Consider the following 23,454-nt stretch of genomic DNA (forward strand, 5'->3'; position numbering starts at 1 on the left):
AGTGGCTAGATCGATGGTCTGAAGCCAATTATATGAGGTTTAACAAAGCCAAGTGCTTGGTCCTGCACTTGGGTCACAACAATCGCAGGCAGCACTACAGGCTCAGGGAAGTGACTGGAAAGCTGCCTGACAGAGAGGGATCTGGGAGTGTTGATTGACAGCTGGCTGAATATGATCCAGCAGTGTGCCCAGGTGGCCAAAAAGGCCAACAGCATCCTGGCTTGTATCAGGAATAGTGTGGCCAGCAGGACTAGAGAAGTGATCGAGGCACTGCACTCAGCCGTGGTGAGGCCACACCTTGAATCCTGTGTTCAGTTTTGTGCCCCTCACTACAGGAAAGACATCGAGGTGCTGGAGAGAGTTCAGGTAAGGGCAACGAAGCTGTTGAGGGGTCTGGAGCACAAGTCTGATGAGGAGCAGCTGAGGAAACTGGGGCTGTTCAGCCTGGAGAAAAGGAGGCTGAGGATAATGTGACCTTATCTAACTCTGCAGCTATGTGAGAGGAGGTTGTAGCATGTGTTGATCTCTTCTCTCATGTAGCAAGTGATAAGACAAGAGGAAGTGGCCTCAAGTTGTGCCAGGGGAGGTTTAGATTGGATATTAGGAAAAAAAATCGTCACAGAAAGGGTTGTCAGGCACTGGAACAGGCTGCCCATGGAAGTGGTGGAGTCACCATCCCTGGGGGAGTGTAACAGGCATTTAGACGAGGTTCTTAGGGACATGGTTTAGTGCTAGAGTTAGGTTAGGTTAGGTTATGATTGGACCCGATGATCCTGAGAGTCTCTTTCAACCAAAATTATTCTATGATTCTGTGATTCTATATTTTAAGCTTTTTTTAGGCCAGAGATCATAATTTTGCCACCTGTGGTAATCGCGCCAAGTACAGTGAAGTCCTGCTCCGCATATAGATTTCAAACATCACAACCAAAAACTACTACAGTGGTGATGGCTCACACCAGCTGACTACTAAAACTGGGTCAATCTAAGTGAAGCAGAGTAAGAGCACACCAGGGAGAAACAAGAAAAACTCAGCCTGAGGTAGGTCTCATTAGACTCCCACGTGGCTCATCTCTTCTGGCAGAATATGAGGAAAGGACTGAAATAAAAAAACATATAAGCAGTAGGATCCAAGCTGTACAAGATGATGAGCAGGGTTGAGAATCGGAGGGGAACCTGGAAGGAAGGACTGTAGTTATCAGAAAAAGCCTAAAAAAGGGGGATAGACATTTCTGAAAAGTGGGAAATAGCACGTGACAGCAGTCAGGAGAAGCAGATGGATGGCAGCTCTGTTGCTCTTGCTTTATGTGAGGAGATGGGTCTCCCAAAAGCTTCAGTGGAGATTTGACCTCTCTGTATGCTTCCTCCTGCTCTGTGGCTGAGTGGGGAGCTCCCCTCCTGTTCAAAAGCTGATTTTAACTGCTGTCCACTCGATATCACTGTAAGAGAGAATAAAGTCCTTGATCATCACATGAGGAGTAGGTTTGGGATTCCGTCAAACCTAACACCTTCCTCCAGTTTCACATTTTGAAACATTTATTCACTTTTCTGTGCAAAGCTGCACTCTTCTGAGTAAGCTTTTTCAGTCAGACAGAGTATGTCTATATCTAAACAGGGCTCAAATTTAAACTGCAGTATGTGAAAGAAGTCTCCACATCTGTATGGTGCGAGCAGCGCTGTGGCACATCATCTGTGGTATCATCTAAAACCATAATAGGCTCTATGTTTTCATCTGATGCTGCCCTTTTCAAAACAGGTTGACCAGAAATGAACACTTCAGAAAGACATCATGACCACACGCTATTCAGCGCTGCTGTGTCACAGCAAGAGAGTGCCTGACTGAAGCAGTTCAGCCTGTGGTGTCTGAGGCCACAGTGCTGTGCCCCCCTTGACAGGCCTGGTGCACCTTCCACTCTCTTTTCAGTTCTTAAGCTTTGAGTTTTGGGTGCTTTTAAGTTGTAAACAGCTACCTCTATGTGGTCAAAGTGTATAAAAATGAGGGATGTCCTTCAAGATGCTGAGCAATCTGTCTGTGCTGTAGCAAATGTTTAAAATAACATTTTAGGTGGGAATACTGTAGTAGTCTCAAAGGAGTCAAACCAAACGTGTAAGGCAGTATTCACTGTTCCTGTTTCAGTGCTTAGACAGATTGGAAGAAAATTAGTGCTTCTCTTCAGATGTTTTGTACCTCAGACAGATGTGGTGAGATTTATTTGACCAAGGATCCATCACATTGATACCTCTTGTGATCTGGTGAGCCTGAGCTTGCTTCAAAGCCAAAATAAAGACTTTCAATGTGATTTCAAATGAATCATGCTCTAAAAGTGTCTGTATTTCTCTGTCTTGGCTATAGAGGGAGCTGAAAGAGACTATCATCTCACAGACAAAATAGATGTCCACATTGTAAAAAGCTAGAGTTATCTGGGATTCAGCCCTCCCTTAAAAGCTAGCAGTGCCTTCAGCTCAGCATCTTGCCTAGTGTCAGCAGTGCTCAGAGGGAGAGACCACACTTCATCTCAGTGCTGTTGTTGTTATAGAAAAGGGCATCAGGAAATTCTTTACTAGTTAGGGATTCCTGGGAAGAAGTTATAAAATCAGCTGTAAATCTCCACAGGAAGATGTCAAATATAAGAAGAAAGACAATCATTCTGACATTGTGCAGGTAGGCAACTGGTCATCCCGTTAGACTGCAGAGCTTGGGTAGGTGTTAGGAAACATGGAGAGAGTAGAAGGAACAGGTTCAGTCCAGAGTTGAATACCCAGGGCAACACTGAGCAGGGCTGGAGTTGACAGAGAAGCGATAACTCAGTTCCAAGGGCTCTCTGGATATATTTCTGACAACTACACAGGGAATTCTGTAATGAGCACTGCCACTTCCATTTCCTTTAACTGTGCTCCTCCAGTCTCCAATACATGAAAAATAGTAAAATAAGAGAAGGAACAAGCTGCATACCTAGGTGGGGTTTCTCAATACCACTACGATGCAGCAATAGCAGAGGTACATTTTTTGAAGTAACACATTTCAAATCCCCTTGGAAGTGCATTTTGGGGGTATAAAAATTACTCCTACCACTTGTATGTCTTCCTATGCAATACTAATTGTGAAGGCATGAAGTCAGTTCATTTCAGTGTATTCAGTCCAGACTAAGGAACTTGTATAGCTTTAAAAATGCAAGAATCCTTACAGCAGTACAAATTCTTGTTTTAGATAAACCCATAAAGAGGCATGTAGCACATACATTTTTTCTGTTCTCTTTGATCTTAGATTTAAAAATTATTTTAGTCATATAATAAATAACAAAACTCTTGATATTAAAATAAAAGAGATGAAAAAGCTAATCACAAACTACTGATGATTACAAGAAGTGCAGGGATATGTCTTCTAATTTACAGAATACCGACGTAATTTTACGGGTTTGCTGTAATTTCATTCTAGTTTACAAGTGTCGGATGATGTTTGAGCTAGAAAACCTTTTTACGGCAAAGAGAGAGAACGAAGTCTTGTCAATGGTTAATAGAGTTTGGATTTAATATCTCTTGTCCCATTACTGTGCCAGCAGTACTGTACCATACTCACAAGTTTTGCAGGGTCAACGAGAGAGTTTGTGAGTGGGAGTGGACACAAGCTGCGGTTCTTAGAACAAATGAGTCTTGATGCATTGACCTCAAGCTGAATTTCAGCTTTCCTAGATCAGCAAAATTCTGAGTAGCTGGTTTGTAAAACTGTCTTGAAATTCAGTTTCTGATGCTAAGTAGTCACATTCCTTCTGAGCTATTTGTCCATAAGCACTGAGATGGGCTTTCCATTTTTTAACACATACAAAATGTATGAGAAATTATTCACCTACGAAAAACAACCATCTCCATAATGAAACATGGCAGCTTGCTATAGCACGATATAATGTTCTGTATGGGTATAAAAGAAGAGCAAATAACTTATTCTGAGTTAACCAAATAGGGAACTTTAGGTCAGTGGAAGGTAATTACCCAAAAATGAACTTGGCTTGTGTGTACAGGCTAACATCTGTATCATTGCAAAATAAATGCCACAAATGTTTCAATAACAAGTAACAGATGCGCTCAGTTCCTGGGTTTCAGATCTCATCTAGAAATGTTCCTCTTATAGGTGACCCATTCCCCACCCATTCCTTGGTCCTATACAGAGCACTCGCTTGCTACTGCTTCAGGTTGTAGGGTACTACACACCTCTTGGCCAGCTTCATATTCTTCAACTTTGCCTTTAAGGACTGGCGTTTTATTTATGGGAGCTTGCACTGCAACCCTTTATTTGCAAGTCAAAATGTACAGTTGACTGCATGACCAGAGAGTCCAACTGAGAGCACCAGCCCCGCGCAACACAGCCACTCACAGTGATAACCTTTTACTTGGGTTGGAGGCAACAGTTTTCAGCAGAACTGATGAGTTAGTAGAAATAAATACTCGGTGCCTTGATAAAGGTGCAAACACAGAGTCAGAAAGTATTGGCCAAAGAAACCAGTATTGTTGTGGGGTGCTGTACAATATAAAGTTTCTGTTAAATAGGTATTCTTTTAAGTGACTAATGACTTTGAACTGATGGGGCAGGCCTTTGTAGGGAGTGTTCTCCAAGGGAAGTGGAGAATGGTCACGTACATCATACAGGTGAAACATGCCATGACTGCACTAACACTGCTGCACAGCCACAGCACTGAGGCTGGACTGAGGCTACTTTGTCTGACTTGAGCATGCCTCAAATGGTAGTCAGGATCAGAAATGGCAGACGCACCCTGCACTTTGCAGCACATTGAATGTTGTGTTTGCCTGCCGTGGTACTTATGGCATTTCCCAGCTATACCACCTGCTCCTGCAGTGATGTCTCACAGCTGGAACCAGAGTTTTGGCACTTGAACCTGGCAGCTGAACTCATTCAGTTTGTTTGTAGAAACATAGAATGTCCTGAGTTGGAAGGGACCCACAAGGATCATCGAGTCCAACTCCTGTCCCTGCATAGGACAACTCCAAAGTTCACACCATGTGTCTGAGCGTGTTGTCCAGTCTCTTCTTGAGTACTTCTTGAAAATATGGGTGACCCACAATTCACAGTGGCATAGCTGGCCAGCTCAGGCACAACAGCAATGTGGTCCGTGTCTGCCAGGTTCCCTGAGGAGCTGGGATACAGGGAGTACAGCCTCCAGTCATCAAATAGCTCTGATGGCTGTGACGGAAAGGGTGAGAGAGAGGGTATCTCCCCTTCCCAACTTATACAGGCACAAATCCTGCAGATCAGTCTGATGCTGGACACTGTCAAAACCTGGGACATTCCTGTGTGCTCCTGTTTTCCCAGGTACTCTCAGCTGTCCTTGGTAATGTGCTGCCTTTTTGTACAAATGTTCCATGTACTGCACTGGGGATAGGCTGTAAAGGTACTGGCTTTCTGACTTCCCCCTTCCCTTCCAGAGGACATCTCTGTCAGCACTAGAGCGCTCAGAACAGCAGATCAGGAGAGCATCCAGCCTGGAAGAGCTGCTTCGCATCACTCACTCTGAGGACTGGAAGCTGTGGAAATGCAGGCTAAAACTCAAAAGTCTGGCCAATTTAGACTCCCGCTCTGCATCACATCGCTCTACCAGATTTGCTGCTGCCTTCTATGATATCGATACACTGAAAGGTAGGTGCAGGTTTGCAGCTGAGTCTGATCTCAGCTTCAGGACCACTGGTTCTTATGCAGCAAAGAGTTAAGTACCAGGGGTTTCCTAGAATACACCTGTACTGGAAACAACAGGGCATTCATGGAAAATTATATGAAAAAACGCCAGGCAACAGCCAGAGTATGTTTCCCTGTTTTGTGGCCAAATCAGGCTTATCGTTCTCTGTATTGTCTCCAAAGGGATGATGTATTATATATGGATTCATCAGTCCGCAGAAAAGAGAGGAAGTCAATGTGCAATGAACAGGTTGGAATGACTGGCCGAGGGACCAGCCAGCAGCATTGTGCTAAATATCAGAATTTGCTTGCAGGCAGAAACAAACAAGCTTTCCTGCAGGTGTAGAAATCCCCTTTTTTATTAGGTGTGCTCTGACATAAGGCATTGTATCAACAGCAGTATCTGTGTGGGAATTGCAGAGGAAGGAGGCATTGCCCTAATCCCAGTCTATCTGAGAAAGTCTCTTTGGAGAGAAGCAGTAGATATTGAAAGAACCAACCAACACCTGAATGTGAGGAATCAAAATCTATTCCCTCACCTGGAACAAAAATGAATATAATTCCTTGTAAGTGAGAGACTTGAGAGGCATTATATGTTCATTGAGGTAAAATAAAAGACCGTTACTATACTTTTGTCCAGCAAATTGATATCCCACAGCAAAACTACACTGTAGCCTAACAAAGGACAGATTGAGTTATTCTTTTTTTGTTCAGTCTGTACCCTCAAGCAATATGATCACATCAATTTCCTTTTGGGAAATCAGATATTACTGATCCTGTTTCAATATCACTTTTACAATAACCACAGCCACATTTGCATACCATTATTCAGCTAAATTATGGCTGAGCAAAGGCCTTAATTTGGTTCTTTGAACCACAGAACAGAAATGCATACATGAGTACGAGTCCAAAAGGGGTTTTCATATGACAGGCATGGTTTTAAACTTCTCATAGAAATTTCGTGTAGAAGTAAAGAATCCAATATACACTGGAAGAAGAATGAAGAGGGTTTAAATTAATGACAGATGTTTTGTTTGCTCACCTTTACAAGTCTAAGAGTCCACAGAACTGTTATTAGAAGTTATACCCAGTGTCAAATTCTGTAATTCTCTTTTCACTATTGTTGATTTACTGAGAACCAGCATTTATGACAAATTAAAATATTCCTTTTGTCAATACAGAGCAACAACAGAGGATGTTACCAAGTGTTACTGAGTCAGTGCATATTGCACTGGGCTTTTTTCAATGGCAGGACAATATAACTGTTCAGGTAATAAAGTCAGATGACTATAGTCATACAGACAGTTTTCTCCTAACTGCTTGGAACAGCTGTTGGGTTTTTTCCTACTTTTCCTTTAAAAGTCTAACTCTAGACACAGAGATGTCAGCTTTCTCATTGAAAGCTAAGCCACTGAAATTTAAGTTAAAAAAAGCCTGTTGGGTCACCTTCTCCATTCTTCCGTCCAAAGTGGAATTATCCCAGGACAGAAACCACTTTTGTTCTAATGTATTAATATGTTCAAGGTACTAAAGCTCCTCTAAAAAAAAACCAAGCCTATAAACATGTATTTCTTTCCCACACCTTTTCCAGTCATTAAGGATTGATCTTTATGCCAAGGGCATCTGTTTTGTTTTAATAAAGTCTTTTAACAAGAAGACTGGGTCAAGGCTCCTCATTATTTCACTGTTAGACCATCTTGCACAGCACCCCAAACTCTGGTAGGGCTTTGTTCCTCCTTTCTAGAGCTTTAATGATGAATCCACTGAAAGCTCGTGTCACCTTGTCTAACCACAGCCTCTACCGAGTGGCTCAGCTCACCTAGGATGGCAGCACTTTCAAGCTGCAGTCTGTATCGGAGCCAAATTTCTCAGCAGATGCCCTGTGCTTGCTCATGGAAAAGATCAGGGTGATCATGGTGCTTCAGAACCAAAAGTGGTATCCACTTCTTTGACCACCCCTTCGTATAACAGCCCTTCTGCTAAAGAAGTGGTTAATAAAGGGAGGATGTGCGCAGTTGGAAAGGTCATCACCGCTTACGCTCATTGAAGTGACATCTCAAGCGATTGCATGCACATACCTTAATGAGTTTGGCAAACACTTTATTTTCTATTTTAAGGACAAGGATTGGATTGCTGTTGTGGTTAGACTAACACTACTCTAGAAAATTCTGTTGATTTTAGTAATTCTTCTCTTAATTTATGCTGTAACATCAGAAACCAGACCCTAAGCTTCTATTTCTTGCACTTTTTGCGAGACTGGAAAGTGGAGTGAATCAACCCTGGCAAAGGACTTTGCAGGTATAAACAAACTGATTTATATACACACAGCTGAAGAAGAAGTTATAAATAATAAGAGGAAAGTCAGGTAGGAAAGATAAATAAATGTTCATCCAAAGAAAAGTTATAGTATTTAGATTACTAGTCTTTAGAATTTTTTTTTCAGAACTTTCCTGTAAATGTATGCATGCTTGCACAATAATGGGGAAGTGGACTGCATTGAAAGAGAGAGGAATTTTCTTAATAGTATACAAGTTGCTTTTAATCTTTCAGAAGGTTGCTGGAAGGGAGCAGACAGGAAAAATGTTTTCCATAATTGTAAGGACAACTTAAAGCATTAGCATTGATGATTCTTCTGTAATTCCACAATTTGAATCTCATAAGTAAAAGCCAAAGAAAGCAGAGCCACTTAATAAGACTTGAGATACTACATTGCAAATGTCACTGCTTTCTCTCAGTTAATGCATAAATCCTTCTTGCAGTTAAAATTTGACAGATCAGTCTAAAATAAATACTAGTTGACAACAATTCAGTATTTGAAGGATGTCGCAGTGTTTTGAATAGATAAATCATGCCTGAATTCATGTTCCTGTTATTCAAACTCGAGCCCCCTGAGGGTACTGAGGTGTGAGAGTGTTTGTCTTGGATTTCATCAGACATTTTGGAAACGGTGCTCACTGGCTCACATCCAGTAGGAGTATTAGTACACTCTGACCAGAATCTGTTAATCGCTAATGTGCTTTTGCCGTCAGGCCCAGGCTCTACTGAGTCCACAGTGGGGTACATGCAAAGAGAGGATAAAATGACAATAAGGACGTCCACCCTGGAGAAAGGGAGACCAAGGTGTGGACCAGCTTTGTCAGACAGAGGACGTGGAGCTGACCAGGGGAAATGGATGCAGTTCTACTTAACCCACTGGAATTAGTGGAGATTTTGGTCATCCACATTGAAAGCCAAAGGCAGATAAATGCAACGAGCTCTCTGCCAGGGCAGCTGGTGTAAGTTACTGGGATAATTTTGTACTCAGTCTCTCTCTGGGCCTTAGACTGATCCAAGTAAGTGTAAATCGATCCAAGTAAGTGCAAATGGCCTGCCAGCACTTCATTTTCATTTATATAATGCTTCTGCCTCACTAATCAGAGGTTTCACTTTGCCATGATTGCTCATAAAAATGGTGTTTTCTCCAGTCATAGATGAGGAATGGCAAAAGACTCAATGTGTGCCAAGGGAAACCTGTGTGGAAGTTGCCAAAGAGCTGGGTACAACAACCAACAAATTCTTCAAGCCTCCCTGCGTGAACGTGTTCAGATGTGGAGGCTGCTGCAACGAGGAGAGTCTGAGCTGCATGAATACAAGTACAACTTACGTGTCAAAAACGGTAAATGAGTCTATTCATCTGCTTTCTTTTCACTCTGGCTCTCCAAGAAAGAAGGGGAAAGAGGATGTTTGGTTTCTGAGATCCTGTTATGAAAGATCTGTCTACGCTATCATAACAAACAGAAGAATTAACTTTTATCCACGTGGAGTAAATGCAGGCATGCAAAATGAGACTTTACATTCACTTTGCATTATTAAAAGTGGTTATATATGCATAGAGATGGAAAATTATATGCTTTCAATATGAATGCCTTAGGATCTGACTGTCAAAAATCATGAGTCACATTGGAAAACAAAAGTTTGAATTAGAAGCCAATACTGCTTAGGTGCAACAAGCAGCAAACACCCAAGTTTTAATTACCAGGGCCAAAAGGTGAGCATAGAGTAGCCATAGAGCTTCCTTCTGTAGACTCCCTCTAGTGCCTATGTACAGCGACACCTTGTTCCAGTGGGTGACTGTGAGCAGAGCTCCAAGTTTAGTACTTTCAAGCAGCTCTATGTATTAAACCATGTGTGTTCATACCCACAAAAGGAGTACAGGAGACTGATCCTCCTAGATTAATCTTAATCTTAATCTTAATCTTAATCTTAATCTTAATCTTAATCTTAATCTTAATCTTAATCTTGTGCAACCCTGCTTATAGTTGATAAAAACCTTTAACTTGGAGTAATATATTAAATTCTAGTTATTAAAAAGGTTTTTTTTCTAAATCAGAACAAAGATCAAGGGTAGTTGATTTAGAAAAAAAATGGAAGTCCTCATGGGGAGCAAGTCCAATTTACTTCTGTATTTGTTTCTGGTTTGTTGTCATGTAATCATACTGTGTCTGATTGTACTGGAATACAGTTGGAGTAAAAGAATTCGGGGACCATCTTTCTTGCATCAATGTTCATTAATTGCTTTCATTCCACATCAGAAGGAGAAAGCTGTTATGATGTGTTGGCCACACACAAAAGACATCCGATCAGCTTAGGGAGCTAGGTCAGGCTAAAAAGTATTTCTTTATTTATGTGGTTTTGGAGCAGCAGTTCATAACTTTGTTGAAAAACTGCAGTTCTGCAGACTGTAACATTCTTTTAGCATCTTTCAAAATAACTATTCCCTCAAAAGCCCCCAGCTAGGCTCCACTCCCGGATAAACCACCATCCGTGCAGATTTACTCCTCTGAAATGAGCGGAATTACTCCTGTACTTGTGAGAGCATTTTTTTTTCTTAGTATAAAATATCCACAGAAGGATATTTGTGCCACCTAAAGTTAGACACTGTGACACCCAAATTTAAATATCTAACCAGTCGAGCTTACGAATATTTCTCGGCCCCTGAATGTGGATGCAGCATTAAGCCAAGACACAATGGTGTGCAAAGATGTGCCCTGTGCTTTGGTTTCCATGGGAAGGAAGCTGGTTTGTGGGGGCAGAGGGGATATGGGTGACTTTAGCAGCTCCCACACATAGCTGGCCAAGGAGCTGGGGCTTCCACAATGCCGCTCAGAGATCACCCAAAACAACTGGGATGTGCTGAAGGTCAGCTGAACTGCTTGGTTCCTCAGGCTCCTGCTAGTCAACTGAGAGATGTTTCCAGGATGATCCCCTGCAGGAAGCCAGCTGAAGCAGAATGAACTCTCCTCTATTTACTCATGTTTCTTCCCCCTCTGAGGAGGCCGTGGGGGTTAAGTGAGGCCCCTAAAGATGCATGGTCTGATTACACCCTAGGACAGTTAAATAGCTGTCTCCATATGCAGTTGAGATTCAGCAGATGATATAACTGAGAACAAAGTTCTCAACACCTGTATCTTTTTCATTTGGCCCAAGAATCCAGAAGAAGCTTTTGAGTGCTTTTGCAAATAATTTTGAATGGTCTTGAGTGTTTAATAGCTGGTGATAGAGCACCGGAACCACTGTTTTGGCAAGTTCCTACCTTGGTGGGCATCGCTTATTCTTCTCTTCAAAACTCTCAGTGCTTACCTGCTCATTTACACCTGCAAGTTACTATCTCTAGAAAAGAGCAAGAGTGAGGCAAATGGTGGGAAAGGATAAGAGGTTTTGATTTAAAACTCCAAATAGTAACTACATCATGCAAACTGAAAAATAAATGTTACTTCATCCCCCTAGCTCTTTGAGATCTCGGTTCCTTTGACAAGTGTTCCTGAGCCCGTGCCAATCAAAATTGCCAATCACACAGGCTGTAAGTGTCAATCAAATGCCCAGCGCCATCAGTATGCCATCATACGAAGATCTGTCCAGTACCCAGAAGAAGACGGGTAAGTTCCCTCTTTTAAAAACTGCTACACATGTCGTGAAGTTTGAAGTAGGAAAACTATTTTGTTCTGATTTGGTCATTACAAGGGTCCCTTTACATTCTGTTATTCCAACACTTTTTCCAAATAGCTTGATTATCACTCAGGGTTAGAAAGCTTGAACAAAACATGGTGAATTATAAGTGTATGGACACTAGAATCCAATGCACAGCTGGCTAGTTCAGCAAGATCTGGAGTCATTAAGACACTTAGGTGCCTGAGAGTGAACTTAAAATGCACATATTAGCACTGTGCTCCACTGGAACTATTTGGGTAGGAGTATATACACTTTTTCAACCTGCCATGAGCAATTCTGCTTGCAATTATTTAGCCAGGGCACACAGAGTGCTGTGGTCAAGCTAAAGCCCTCTGCCATATCTCATGGCACGTTAGGTCAGAATAAGTGTGAACCATGGCTTTCTACTTTCTGTTCCAGACCTGGTTTGCATCTGCCAGGCCCATTGGCTAGGAAAAGTTATCTCACATCAAACTTCAAAAAGCAGTATAAAATACCTGTAGTCCTGTTGAGAACAGGGTACATTATTTTAGCAAACACTGTAGGAGCAGAGATAGTTTGAGTGACTCATTGGAAGTCAGCTCAGATACCTCTGTCTAGACCTGCATGTAGGCTTGCCCCCACAGCTGCCCTTCAGTGAGACATCTGGACTCGGGGAGAGGTGGCATTTCAGCAAAGCCACCCCAGCCCTCACTCAGCCTGCTGGCTGCTCTATATCATCTTCCTACAGAAATACAGAAGAACCTCAGCCTTCTTCCAGTTTGTGAGGTCCCCTCCCAGAGCCATGTGCCTAAAAGTCAAACTGGCCCCTCTGACCCTGAAAACACTCCACTATACATCCTTGAGCATGGACAACTTTAAACCAGAGTTGCACTTTCTGGCAGCATGGCAAAATTGAATACAGTTGCATGGTATGAAGACAAAGACTACCCTGGGTGAGGTAGAACTGTTTTATAAAAAATTGGAAATGTGAAATTGTAGCTGTTTCCTAAGGATGTGGTCTGAAATATGTGCTCTACCTGCTCCTTCTGGTTGCCGGGAGCCAGACAGCTCAGCCCTATCAGGAAAACCATCCAGTCCCCAGGTTTTCTGTTTGCAGCAATAATGCACGTAGGTGCTGTACCTTTGTGTGGCAGACCCAACATAACAGTAGGCTCATGTTGCCAAATAGCTACACTGAGACTTCTAATTTTTTAAATTCCTGTATATATATATATATATTTATTTTTATTTTATTTTATTTTATTTTTTTTTTTTTCTTCTAGATGCCCCTTTACCGACAAACTTTGCCATAATGGTTGGATCTGGGATAGTGACAAATGTGAATGTGTACAGCACCCCAACAGACGAGAAGGTAAAGATGAAATTACAAATGGACACTTTTGCTTTACTATCTCCAGGCTGCTTGTGTTTCATTTTGATTTTGTCTCATTTTTTTTATTGTGAGAGTTATAGTTTTGATTCCACATCCCTAGATTGACTTGGCTTAGGGTGTAGAAGCTCACCTGAAAAGAAACAGTCATATGTGCTTATCCCCATCTTATGTTTTTTGCTTGGACATTTTACTCCCTCTATATTAGCAACCTAAACAGGAAATAGTTAAAAAGAGTTAGTGAAGTAGGTACCCTGGACAATTTTTTATTTTACATGGGCCTTGAATTGTATGATGGGCACCAGGGAAAACTTTTTAACTGTAGAAAAAAAATATGCCGTGGTATGTATTGCATGGGGAAGGTGCTGAATCTTTATTTTGGGAAATTCTTAAGAACAGACTTAATTGGGAATAAGGTAGCCAAAACCAGTTCTACCTATTAGTTGTAGTCAGTGCAAAATATTATATGACTTTTCAAAGTATTTGACTTCTTTTTATGATACTATTAAGGTATTAGGTTGGTGCAAAAGTAATTGCAGATTTGGACTGTGAATTTTAAATCATTATAACTAGACTGAAAGACATCTTTATTAATCATAATAGGAATCACTACAGTCAACAGAGTTTGGCCAGCAAGAAATAAGTTTGTTTAATCCCGTAGTGTGCAAATCCGTGCTTCAGGATTTGATGAACTCTTGGAAAGCATTTTCTGTATCCTGCTGGTTGTGGAAGCGTTTTCCCTGCAAAAAGTTGTCCAGATACTTGAAGAAGTGGTAGTGAGCTGGCGAGAGGTCAGGTGAATACGATGGATAAAGCAAAACTTTGTAGCCCAATTCGTTCAACTTTTGAAGCGTTTGTTGTGCGATGTGCAGTTAGGCATTGTCATGGAGAAGAATTGGGCCCTTTCTGTTGCCTGATGCCAGCTGCAGACATTGCAGTTTTCAGTCCATTTCGTCAGTTTGCTGAGCATACTTCTCAGATGGAATGGTTTTGCTGGGATTCAGAAAGCTGTAGTGGATCAGACCAGCAGCAGACCACCAAACAATGACCGTGACCTTTTTTTTCTGCAAGTTCAGCTTTGGGAAGTGCTTTGGAGGTTCTTCTTGGCCCAACCTCTGAGCTGGTCATTGTCAGTTGTCATATAAAATCCACTTTTCATTGCACATCACAATCCAATCGAAAAATGGTTCATTGTTGTGTAAAATAAGAGAAGATGACACTTCAAAACGACTATTTTTTTTTATTTTTGGTCAGCTCATGAGGTACCCACTTGTCGAGCTTTTTCACCTTTCCAATTTGCTTCAAATGCCGAATGACTGTAGAATGGCTGACATGGAGTTCTTCGATGACTTCTCGTGTAGTTGTAAGAGGATCAGCTTTGACAATTGTTCTCAATTGGTCTTTGTCAACTTCTGATGGCTGGACACTACACTCCTCATCTTCAAGGCTCTCGTCTCCTTTCAGAAACTTCTGGAACCACCACTGCACTGCACGTTCGTTAGCAGTTCCTGGGCCAAGTGTGTTGCTGATGTTGCGAGTTGTCTCTGCTGCTTTATGACCCATTTTGAACTTGAATATGACAACTGCTCAAATCTACTTTTTGTCTAACATCATTTCCATAGTCTGAAATCAATATAAAATAAACAGAAAGTAAGAAGTCAGTAGCAAAAAAATATAAAGTGAGAAAAGAGCATTGAAATTACGTATTACATCACCACATTTATTTAAGAATATATCCACTATCAAACAGCAAATTTCAGCAATGCAAAAACTGCAGTTACTTTTGCACCAACCTAATATTTAGGAAGCTTTCAAACTGATATGCCATACATGCACATATACCCCTTAAGGTCCATGGAAGGAAGTGGAAGAAGGTACAATTTATAGAAGTGTGCACCACTTCTCCCTCTACTTTTCTTGGAAAACCTCAATCTGTCAAAGAATTTTGCAGGCAATATTCTGTGATGTAATTGTCTAAGTTTAAAGATACTTACTAGCAGTAAACATTGAACCCTGTATCAGGTTTTTTAAAAATTGCTTTTCTCAGGAAATTGTGCTGGTCAAAGTAAAATTATCATAGCAAGCCTTGCCTTTGTGGTTTAACCTACATGCAACAAGCAAAAGAATAAACCATCCGAGGCAACAACAAAAGCAAGCTGACAAAAAATTCCTAGACTAGCAAGCTAAAATAACCCTAAATAAACTCATAAACTGGTCTGTTGATTACAATCTCCTAATATTAACAAGCAAGAGATCAATGGCATAGTGGTTTCTGTAGGATCTGCTCTCACTCTGGATCAGACCATCTGACCATCAGGTTACGTAGTTAAGCTTAAGTTAGTCTTTTCACTCAAGAAAGGATTAGTACTCTATATTTCAGAGTAAGTCCAAAGGACTTTTCAGACTTTTGTAAGGTCACCTTCAAGCATTAAAATTTGCAGTTTGTTGAATTATAGCTTTTGTTGACATAGACTCAATATTTCCACAGATAAAATATCATTCTCTGAAGTACTTAGTGTTTGGCGGCGGCTGTGACAAAATAACTTAAAATCTGTCTCGGAAGTTGAAACTAAGACTGAAACACTCTTCATCACTTCACACACGCCAAGACTTATCACCCCAAGGAAAGAGTCTGTCTTGCAAGAATTTGAGGCAGATTCCTTCCTCCTTACCAACAGGACTTGAGTTTTATTCTGCCTGGATATTGGTTTTCCAGCATTAAGGAAATAATAATGAAGGTTTCTTTCAAGTAATGTGCAAGCCTTTTCTGGCCACTGAGATCAGAGCTGAGGCTGCAGAGGTCACAGATGCAGGTTACATTCCACATTCCATAGGTTAAATCCAAGAGCTAATCCTGAAAGTACAGGAAATTACCTTCCCGGTGACACATTATATGCCATGACCTTTAACCAGGGATGTGCTGCTAGCATTTTAATAAAGCTTTCACAAAATGTGTTCCCTTTTTGCTAGGATTAGCTTCATATTGTACTCCAGATGTGTATTTTGAAGGAAGACAGATGCGGTATTAGTGCATTCTCTTGGCTGGGGTTTTGTTTCTGAAGCAAAGTATTTTCTTCTATCTTTAACTGACAAGCATGTACATGCTCCTTATTGAAGTGCTAGACCAGCACATACCCTACTGGACATAGCATTACTTTTGCAAAATTTCTGCAGTATAGGGGCAGTGAAGTACATCAAGTGGCGAGTGTAACAGTTTGCACAGATATGCATTTTTGTCATGGATACAGACTGAAATCCTTTTTGAGATTTTATTTTAAAAACCTGCTTTCCAGTGAAGATCTTAAGTGAAGGTCTTAATATACAGCCCTAAAATAAAGTGGGTTTTTATGTAGGGTTCAACCCACAAGAAATAGTAGTATCAGAGTACATAAAATAATCAGTGCAATTCTCTCAAGTCCTTTTCTGTGCTGTAAGTTACAAAAGAAATTCTGAATACTAGAATCTTTAAGGAAGTACCTGTGTGAGTCCTAGTGACTGCAAAGAAAGAGTTAATCTCTTTGAAAGCAAGATTTAGACATGTAACTCTTACCGCTAAAAGATGTATGTGCTATTGCAGGACTCCCTTCTCTTGCTGAGCTGGCTATGTGTGGACAACACATGGAATTTGATGAAGAAAATTGTGAATGCATCTGTAGACAGAAGTGTCCCACAGATTTCTTTCAAAGTAAAGAGAACTGCAGCTGCTATTTGTGTAGGGAGAGCCAGGAGAGCTGTGCTCTAAAACACAAGATATTTCACGCTGAAACCTGCAGGTGAGTGTTCCTTGTCATTCAGTGTCTATCCTGCAAGATCTTAGTTACCTTGTGTAGATGCTGGAGGTGCAAGTGGTAAGTTAGCTAGGATGCCCACACAGGATAAGATACCTTGCTGCAGTTAGGGAGATAATAATAATGGAGATGGTATTCACAATGCCTGCCTCATAGAAGAAGTCTAAGTTTTATTAAATTAACATGTTTTAAAGAAATCTGGGTGAAGGTGCTACTCAACTACCAATATTTATCACCTTTCCTCCCCGCCCCTCTAATCTTAAGGGAATAATGGTTAAAACTCTGCTACAACTGAAATTACTGTGTGACACAGGAGATTTACAGTGAAATGCTGAGTCTTGCATTTGTAGGTAGGTAGAACCCATCCTGTGTTCTCTGTCACAGCTGACTCCAGTCTCATGGACGCCTGGGGACAAAAGCTCCTTAAGTTGGCACCCGCATCATACTGCTCATTCCTTATTCAGTTTGTCCTCAGAGCAAGTGATTTTGTAGAGCTAATGCAATTCTTTACTCATACAAAGCCACTTAGCTCTGATTCCACTGAGAAGGCGGAAAATTGTTCTGCGGTTGTTATACTCCATGCATTTCCCTAATCCTCTTGTGTATTTAGTTTTGAGGTTTCTCTTGCAAAATTTTGATAGAAAATACCGTTTTAAAATAGTCTTTTTTCATTCAGTAGTTTATTTTCAAAATTTCCTTCTCAGAAAGCCTTGGCCACATGTAGATAGTCAGGAGATACAGGAGCTCTGTCTGGAAGCTTATGTGAAGACAGTCAGCATCCAGTTTCCCTGGGTACCTTAGCAGAGCTGCAGTTTACTGAATGGTGACCCACAGGGTCCATTCTCATAGACTTCAGAGCTTCACTCATGAAGAAGCAGCTGTGGTAGAAGTAACCTTTGCATTTGTTTACGTGAGTTTGGCCTTCTAGAACTTACTATAGTCTGGACACAGGACTTTTAAACCAGATTTTTATGCTCTGTATTCCTGGAGAACCAGAGCTGAAGCATCAGGTGAGTAGGATACTTTGCAGAATTTGAGAGCAGCACCATCTACCTAGTGCCGACACTTTGGGCTTCACTGCTCACAAGAAACGAAAACATTACTTAGGTCATGACTGTGGACAAACGGACAGCAGCAAGAGATGTTGATGCAGGCAAGAACTGTCGGGCAGCAGTTGTGTCTCCCTGTGTTGTAGGGTATCGACACTTTCCGAAGGGCTGTCTAGAGAGCACTGCAGTGTTCAGTGTTGAAAAAGTTGAGGACCGCGACAGCGAGGAATGATCATATTACAAATCTTCTCTCTTTTTCCTTTTCCTCCTTCATCAAACAGCTGTGAGGACAAATGTCCATCCCAACCCAGAACATGCCCGACTGCAAAACCAGTGTGTCCTAGGCATTGTCGTTGTCCGAAGGAGAAGAGAGGTTCTCATGGGTCTCAAAGCAAAGAAACTCCTTGACTGAGCTTTCCCTATTCTCCGAAAATCCACTGCTTTGCAAAGTAGCTGTCACTGACTTTAAAAAAATAGTAAACATGAACATCTTTTCCATTAATAGTAGAAGAATGAATTCAGTCTGTTTATTTATTAGAGTAATCACTAACTGCAGGTGATTCCTCTGGGACATTGTTAACTGTTCTCTAAGAGGTAACAACAACCAATGAATTTCTGACTGTGCTGGAGGCAGAAGTGCCAGTCCAATGTTACATTATGGAAGATGAAGCTGGATTATTGGTAATAGAGTCACAGTCACCAGCAAGTCTTTCTGAAATCGAGACTAGATAATCTTAGACTCTGAATCCTTAGCTAATGCAGCTCCTGGGTGAAACTTTCTTCAGAAATTCAGTGTACAGGATTTATCTTCTAATAGGTTCAACACTGAGTTACTTGATCTACTGTCCAGCCTTGATTATCATTTTGACTTAATTGTACAACTACTGTCAGATGTGCCATATTTAAGTGTATATAAGAAAATAAATACATCAGTTATCCGAGTGGTTTTGGTTTTTCTCTGTTATTTTAAAACTCTGCTCAACAAAAAGAAAACAAGCAAAAGCCCAAGCCATCTCAAGTACAGCCTTCTTATGTTTGTCCCACTGGGTCTGGCTTCTGCCCAAACCCAGGTCGAAACAAGGTCACTTGATCCAATAGTTTCAGTAAAGAAGAATAGTTTTTCCCACATCTACCTGACAACTGTGTGTGATTTATTTATTTGTTCCTGGTGTCGTGTGTTAATATCCCTAAGGGGATAACAGCCACATTAGTACTAACTCTTCAGTGATTTTTGGAAAGGCATGGTACACTAAAAGATAGTTTTACTTTTAGCTTACCATGCTATGAAAATATCTCCTTTGCACTGAAATTCCTTTCATCAGTGTGCAGCCCAAGTAACAGTGTTTTAACCAAACCAATTACAAGGACAGCATTATATTTGGAGCCACTGAAGTCTGGGCTGAGACAGTCCATAGAAAATATTGTGAGCAATATTCCTGAACTGTAAGTGATAGTCTTGATGACTGAATAATTTTTTCCCCTTTGCTGAATTCTCCAATTCTACACTGTAATGCGAATGAAGGGAATGGAGCAAATGAAACAACTGCTACAGAGGTGGAAAGGAAGACACCACACAGGGAATAGAACATGGCTCTTTGATGTGTATCTGAAATTTTTGTATATAGGGAAAAAATAAATTGCTTTAAAATAGAGCCAGGTCCTATAACATTGAATTGTTGGACAAAACTCCAAACAATTTAACATTTCTTTTGTCTGAGTAAAGCATTTAGGATTCAACCCTGAATGCCTGCCCTAAGCCGTCTGTGATCTAAGTCTGTTCAAAAATTCCAGCAGCCTGGTTTTGTTACCTGAGCTGGGACCTGGCCTGGGATCCTCTGACCAAGCAATGCAGTCTGACCTGTAAGCATAGTGGGTGGAGCCCCTGAAGCAGGGTTACCCACTGGTCTGCACTGGGCTCACCTGCTGAGGGTTCTCCTTCAGAGCAAAGGCCACCCACAACTTGCATGTACTCTGCATGGACAAGAAAGGGGACATGACCCCAGTGCAAAATCAGGCAAACCAGCTTATCAGGAGAACCCCTTTATATTTCCCTTGCTCCTCCAAGAAGCTCTAAATTCAGACATGTCTACATGGTGAGTGACACCCCTGAGCTATACAAGGGTCCATCAAAGGAATGACCTGCCCCATCACTTCTCACTCAGCTCAGTTGGGGGCATCCTGACCTCACGGTTGGATAGCCAACAGGGTACACCTTTAGTGCATTCCTCAGAAAGCCAGGGAGCTGTAGAGGCACTGTGCTTTGAAAGCCCAGGCAGATGATGCTGAACCAGACACATAACTGGTGGCACTAGAGTCACATGGAATAAAAATACATCTTTGTGCAAAACTATAGCACAGCATTTGTACAGCTAAATTCTGTGGAAAGAGTTAAAGGTGGCGTTTCCCAGCTTTTCCTGAATTGAAGTTTAGCATCTGGAACCAAGTATTAATTATGCCTGAATTGTGTCAGTGTTGACCTGTAGAGGCTTCCTCAGTTTTCTGTCCTGCCCAGTAAATACATTAAGTTTTTTATTACAAAACAGAACTGCTCTGACCTGAGAGACAAGTAAGTCTACTCCAACTCCAGAAGATTCCTAGATACAGCAGTCACTGAGAGGCTGAAAACCATGTTAAAAAGGTTTTCTTAGTACGGCAGAGAGGGATTTAAACATGAACCACCTAACTCCCAGGAAAGTGTAACAGCCATTAGGATACCCAAGCTAGAGAGGTACCATTGCTTACCACCACTGGGAACCTTGCTCCGAGGTTTTCACACCTTTCTAGATCACCGCAAAACAGACCCATGCCTAAAGGTCTAACTCAGGACTGAAGATTCCAGTGGGACAGAGTGAGATTTTGCCATGTCCACAGACTTCATTCAGCATAAGCCTCTGGGTGAATTCAACCCTTAAGCTCAAAGTTTTGTACTAACTTCTTGCAGATCAGTTTGTTAAATGCTTAGGTAAATATTTTTTGTAGAAACATGTTCAAACAACAGAGAATGTGTGAACATCGAAACCATATCTGAAGGTCAATGTAAAATTCAGCATTATTTAACATTTAATCCTCTACAGGTTGTTTTACCTGTGAGGGATTTCCATTTTGCAGCAGCAATGTGCCAGAAAGCTTGTGGATTTAGAACAGGTCTTCTTAGGCTTACTGCGAAGGTGCAAAAGGAAATTGCTGGTGGTGGCAATCACCAACAAGAGTGATCTAAGCAACCAGCAAACTTAAATATTTATGTAGTTTTTAACTTTCATGGTCATTAGAGGTTCTTAGTCCTAATTTCAAGAAAGCTTATGAATGTACTTCTTCATGCTTCAAATAGGATTGTCAACTCTGGTACACAGAGCTGAAATTCACACTCAAGCCTTTGCAGGATCATAGAATCACAGAAAAGTTTGGGTTGGAAATTACCTTTAAAGGTCACCTAGTCCACCTGCCCTGCAATGAGCAGGGACATATTCAACTAGATCAGGTTGCTCAGAGCCCCGTCCAGCCTGGTCTGGAATGTCTCCAGGGATGGGCCATCTACCACCTCTCTGGGCAACCTGGGCCAGTGTTTCACCACCCTCATTGTAAAAAATTTCTTCCTCATGTCTGGCCTGAATCTCCCCTCTTTAGTTTAAAAGCATTACCCTTGTCCTATTGCAATAGGCCCTGCTAAAAAGTCTGTGCCCATCTTTCTTATAGGCGTCTTTTAAGTACTGAAAGGCCACAATAAGTTCTCCCCGGAGCCTTCTCTTCTCCAGGCTGAACAATCCCAACTCTCTCAGCCTGCCGTCACAGCAGAGCTGTTCCAGCCCTCTGATCATCTTGGTGGTCTCTTCTAGACCCTCTCCAACAGGTCTGTGTCTTTCCTGTACTGAGGATAACAGACTTGGTGCATGTTTGTCTGTATGGGTGTGAATATGCACATGCTAACCTCACCCTCACGTTTTTCCCTCCTGGTGCAGCACAGAACCTCACACAATTCCTCTCTCCATTAACCCATTAATCTGTCACCCAGCTGTTCCTGGCCCACCAGGTCACAACATGAGGTGGAGGTGAACACACAGACTGTGCAGGGCTGGCAGGGGAAGGGGACACCTCTTGCTGGTGTCCTATACTCAAGAATGCCAGACATGCCAGGACAGTACTGCAGTCCTGCAGCCTTCCCCTGCGGCTTAGAGTGATGGATCCACCCTCTCTCTGTTCACCACAATCACAGCATGGTCCTGGGCAGGAAAGCAGAGATGCCTCAGAGCTCTGAGTTGACCAGATTCACACTTACCTGTGCCAGAACATGAAAATATCTTTCCCTAACCCTACAAAATCATTGCTTGAGGCTGAGCATTGACCGTCCTTCCCCTTCTGCTAGCTCTTGCTGAAGAAAGGCACTTCCATCTTCTGAAGCCTTGACCCACCTACTTTTTGGACTGCACTCCTGTGCTATTGTGTTTGAAGCATGGACATCTTACAGCTTCTTTCTTTTACAAAAAAATTACCATCCTAACAGATCACCTGCTCCTAAGGACCTTTGTCAGTCTCTGTGTTGCAGGGTGCTGCTCTTTCTATCCCATTCTCTTGCATGATTAGAAACTTACCAAAGCTAGAGCATACACAGTATATTTCTAACATTCACTGAAATACTGTGTGGAAACGCTCAAGAGTTCAAGTACAGTGCTGTAAATGCCACTACTGCATGATGGTCTTCATTGCCACAGCCCCTAGAAGATCCAGATGTCACTAACACTGTTGCACAGCCATAAATCCTTTACATGGAAAACTGTGATTAAAAAGAGGCTCTAGGTGGAGATGGAAGCATGAGTAGATATTAGAACTTGATGAAGAGTTATAAAAATTCATAACATTATCTTGAGAAATTCTGGACCCTTTGATCAATTTAAAAATACTCAACAAACTTTAAAATAGAAATGTTTTATGTTATCTTTCATGTTGATATATCAGATTTTAATAAGAGAGATTTAATACAACAATTCAGAAGATTTAAATGAGGTATGTAAAATTCATTGCAGGCCTGTTTTTTAGCTGATGTCATTAGCTCTTAGCCTATGACACTGAAGGAAGGTTATTGAGCAGAGGAACATTCTCTTTGAAGTTCAAAATGCCTTTTATTAGTGTTCAGCATGACTTGCTTTTTATGTATATGGCCATGATTTACAGATTTCATAGTCAGACCAATAATGCTAAAACTTCCTGCTACAGCATGTCTTAATTTTTATATAGTTATGGAGGTCTTTAATGTGATAGTTGGATTATGGTCTCTACATATTCATGTGTACAATAGGAATGAGAACACTTAAATAATAATATTTAATTCTAAATAAATGTGCATGAAGTTTCTAAAACTATCGGATTTTATGAGTAGCTTTCACTTGCAAGTGCTTTTTGCAGGGAGGTGGCAAGGGTAAAGGCTGAATGAGAATAATAGCAGAACATGCACACTGCATTTCAAAGAGTTAGGAAATATTTATCTACTTGCAAAAAATACACTTGGCTTCTAAAAGGGCAGAGGTATGTGTGGTCTTACAAAATGCTGGTAACACTGAGGAAAGTCAAGCAGATCTTGAAGGCACTGCTGTCATTTACTTTGAA

General features: G+C 41.3%; 1 protein-coding gene across 1 annotated transcript in view; it reads left to right on the forward strand.

Annotated features, from left to right (window-relative positions):
* Nucleotides 1-18,797, forward strand: part of VEGFD (vascular endothelial growth factor D) — a 33,214-nt gene extending 14,417 nt beyond the window's left edge. The window contains exons 2-7 of the mRNA XM_065862505.2: nt 5,434-5,644; nt 9,145-9,335; nt 11,447-11,595; nt 12,913-13,001; nt 16,597-16,792; nt 18,138-18,797. Of these exons, the coding sequence (XP_065718577.1) occupies nt 5,434-5,644; nt 9,145-9,335; nt 11,447-11,595; nt 12,913-13,001; nt 16,597-16,792; nt 18,138-18,264 (963 nt within the window). The 3' untranslated portion in view covers nt 18,265-18,797. The remainder of the gene's footprint in view (nt 1-5,433; nt 5,645-9,144; nt 9,336-11,446; nt 11,596-12,912; nt 13,002-16,596; nt 16,793-18,137) is intronic.
* Nucleotides 18,798-23,454: the final 4,657 nt, after the last annotated feature.

This window comes from Patagioenas fasciata, chromosome 1, assembly GCF_037038585.1.
Source record: "Patagioenas fasciata isolate bPatFas1 chromosome 1, bPatFas1.hap1, whole genome shotgun sequence".
NCBI classification, from domain to species: Eukaryota; Metazoa; Chordata; class Aves; order Columbiformes; family Columbidae; genus Patagioenas; species Patagioenas fasciata.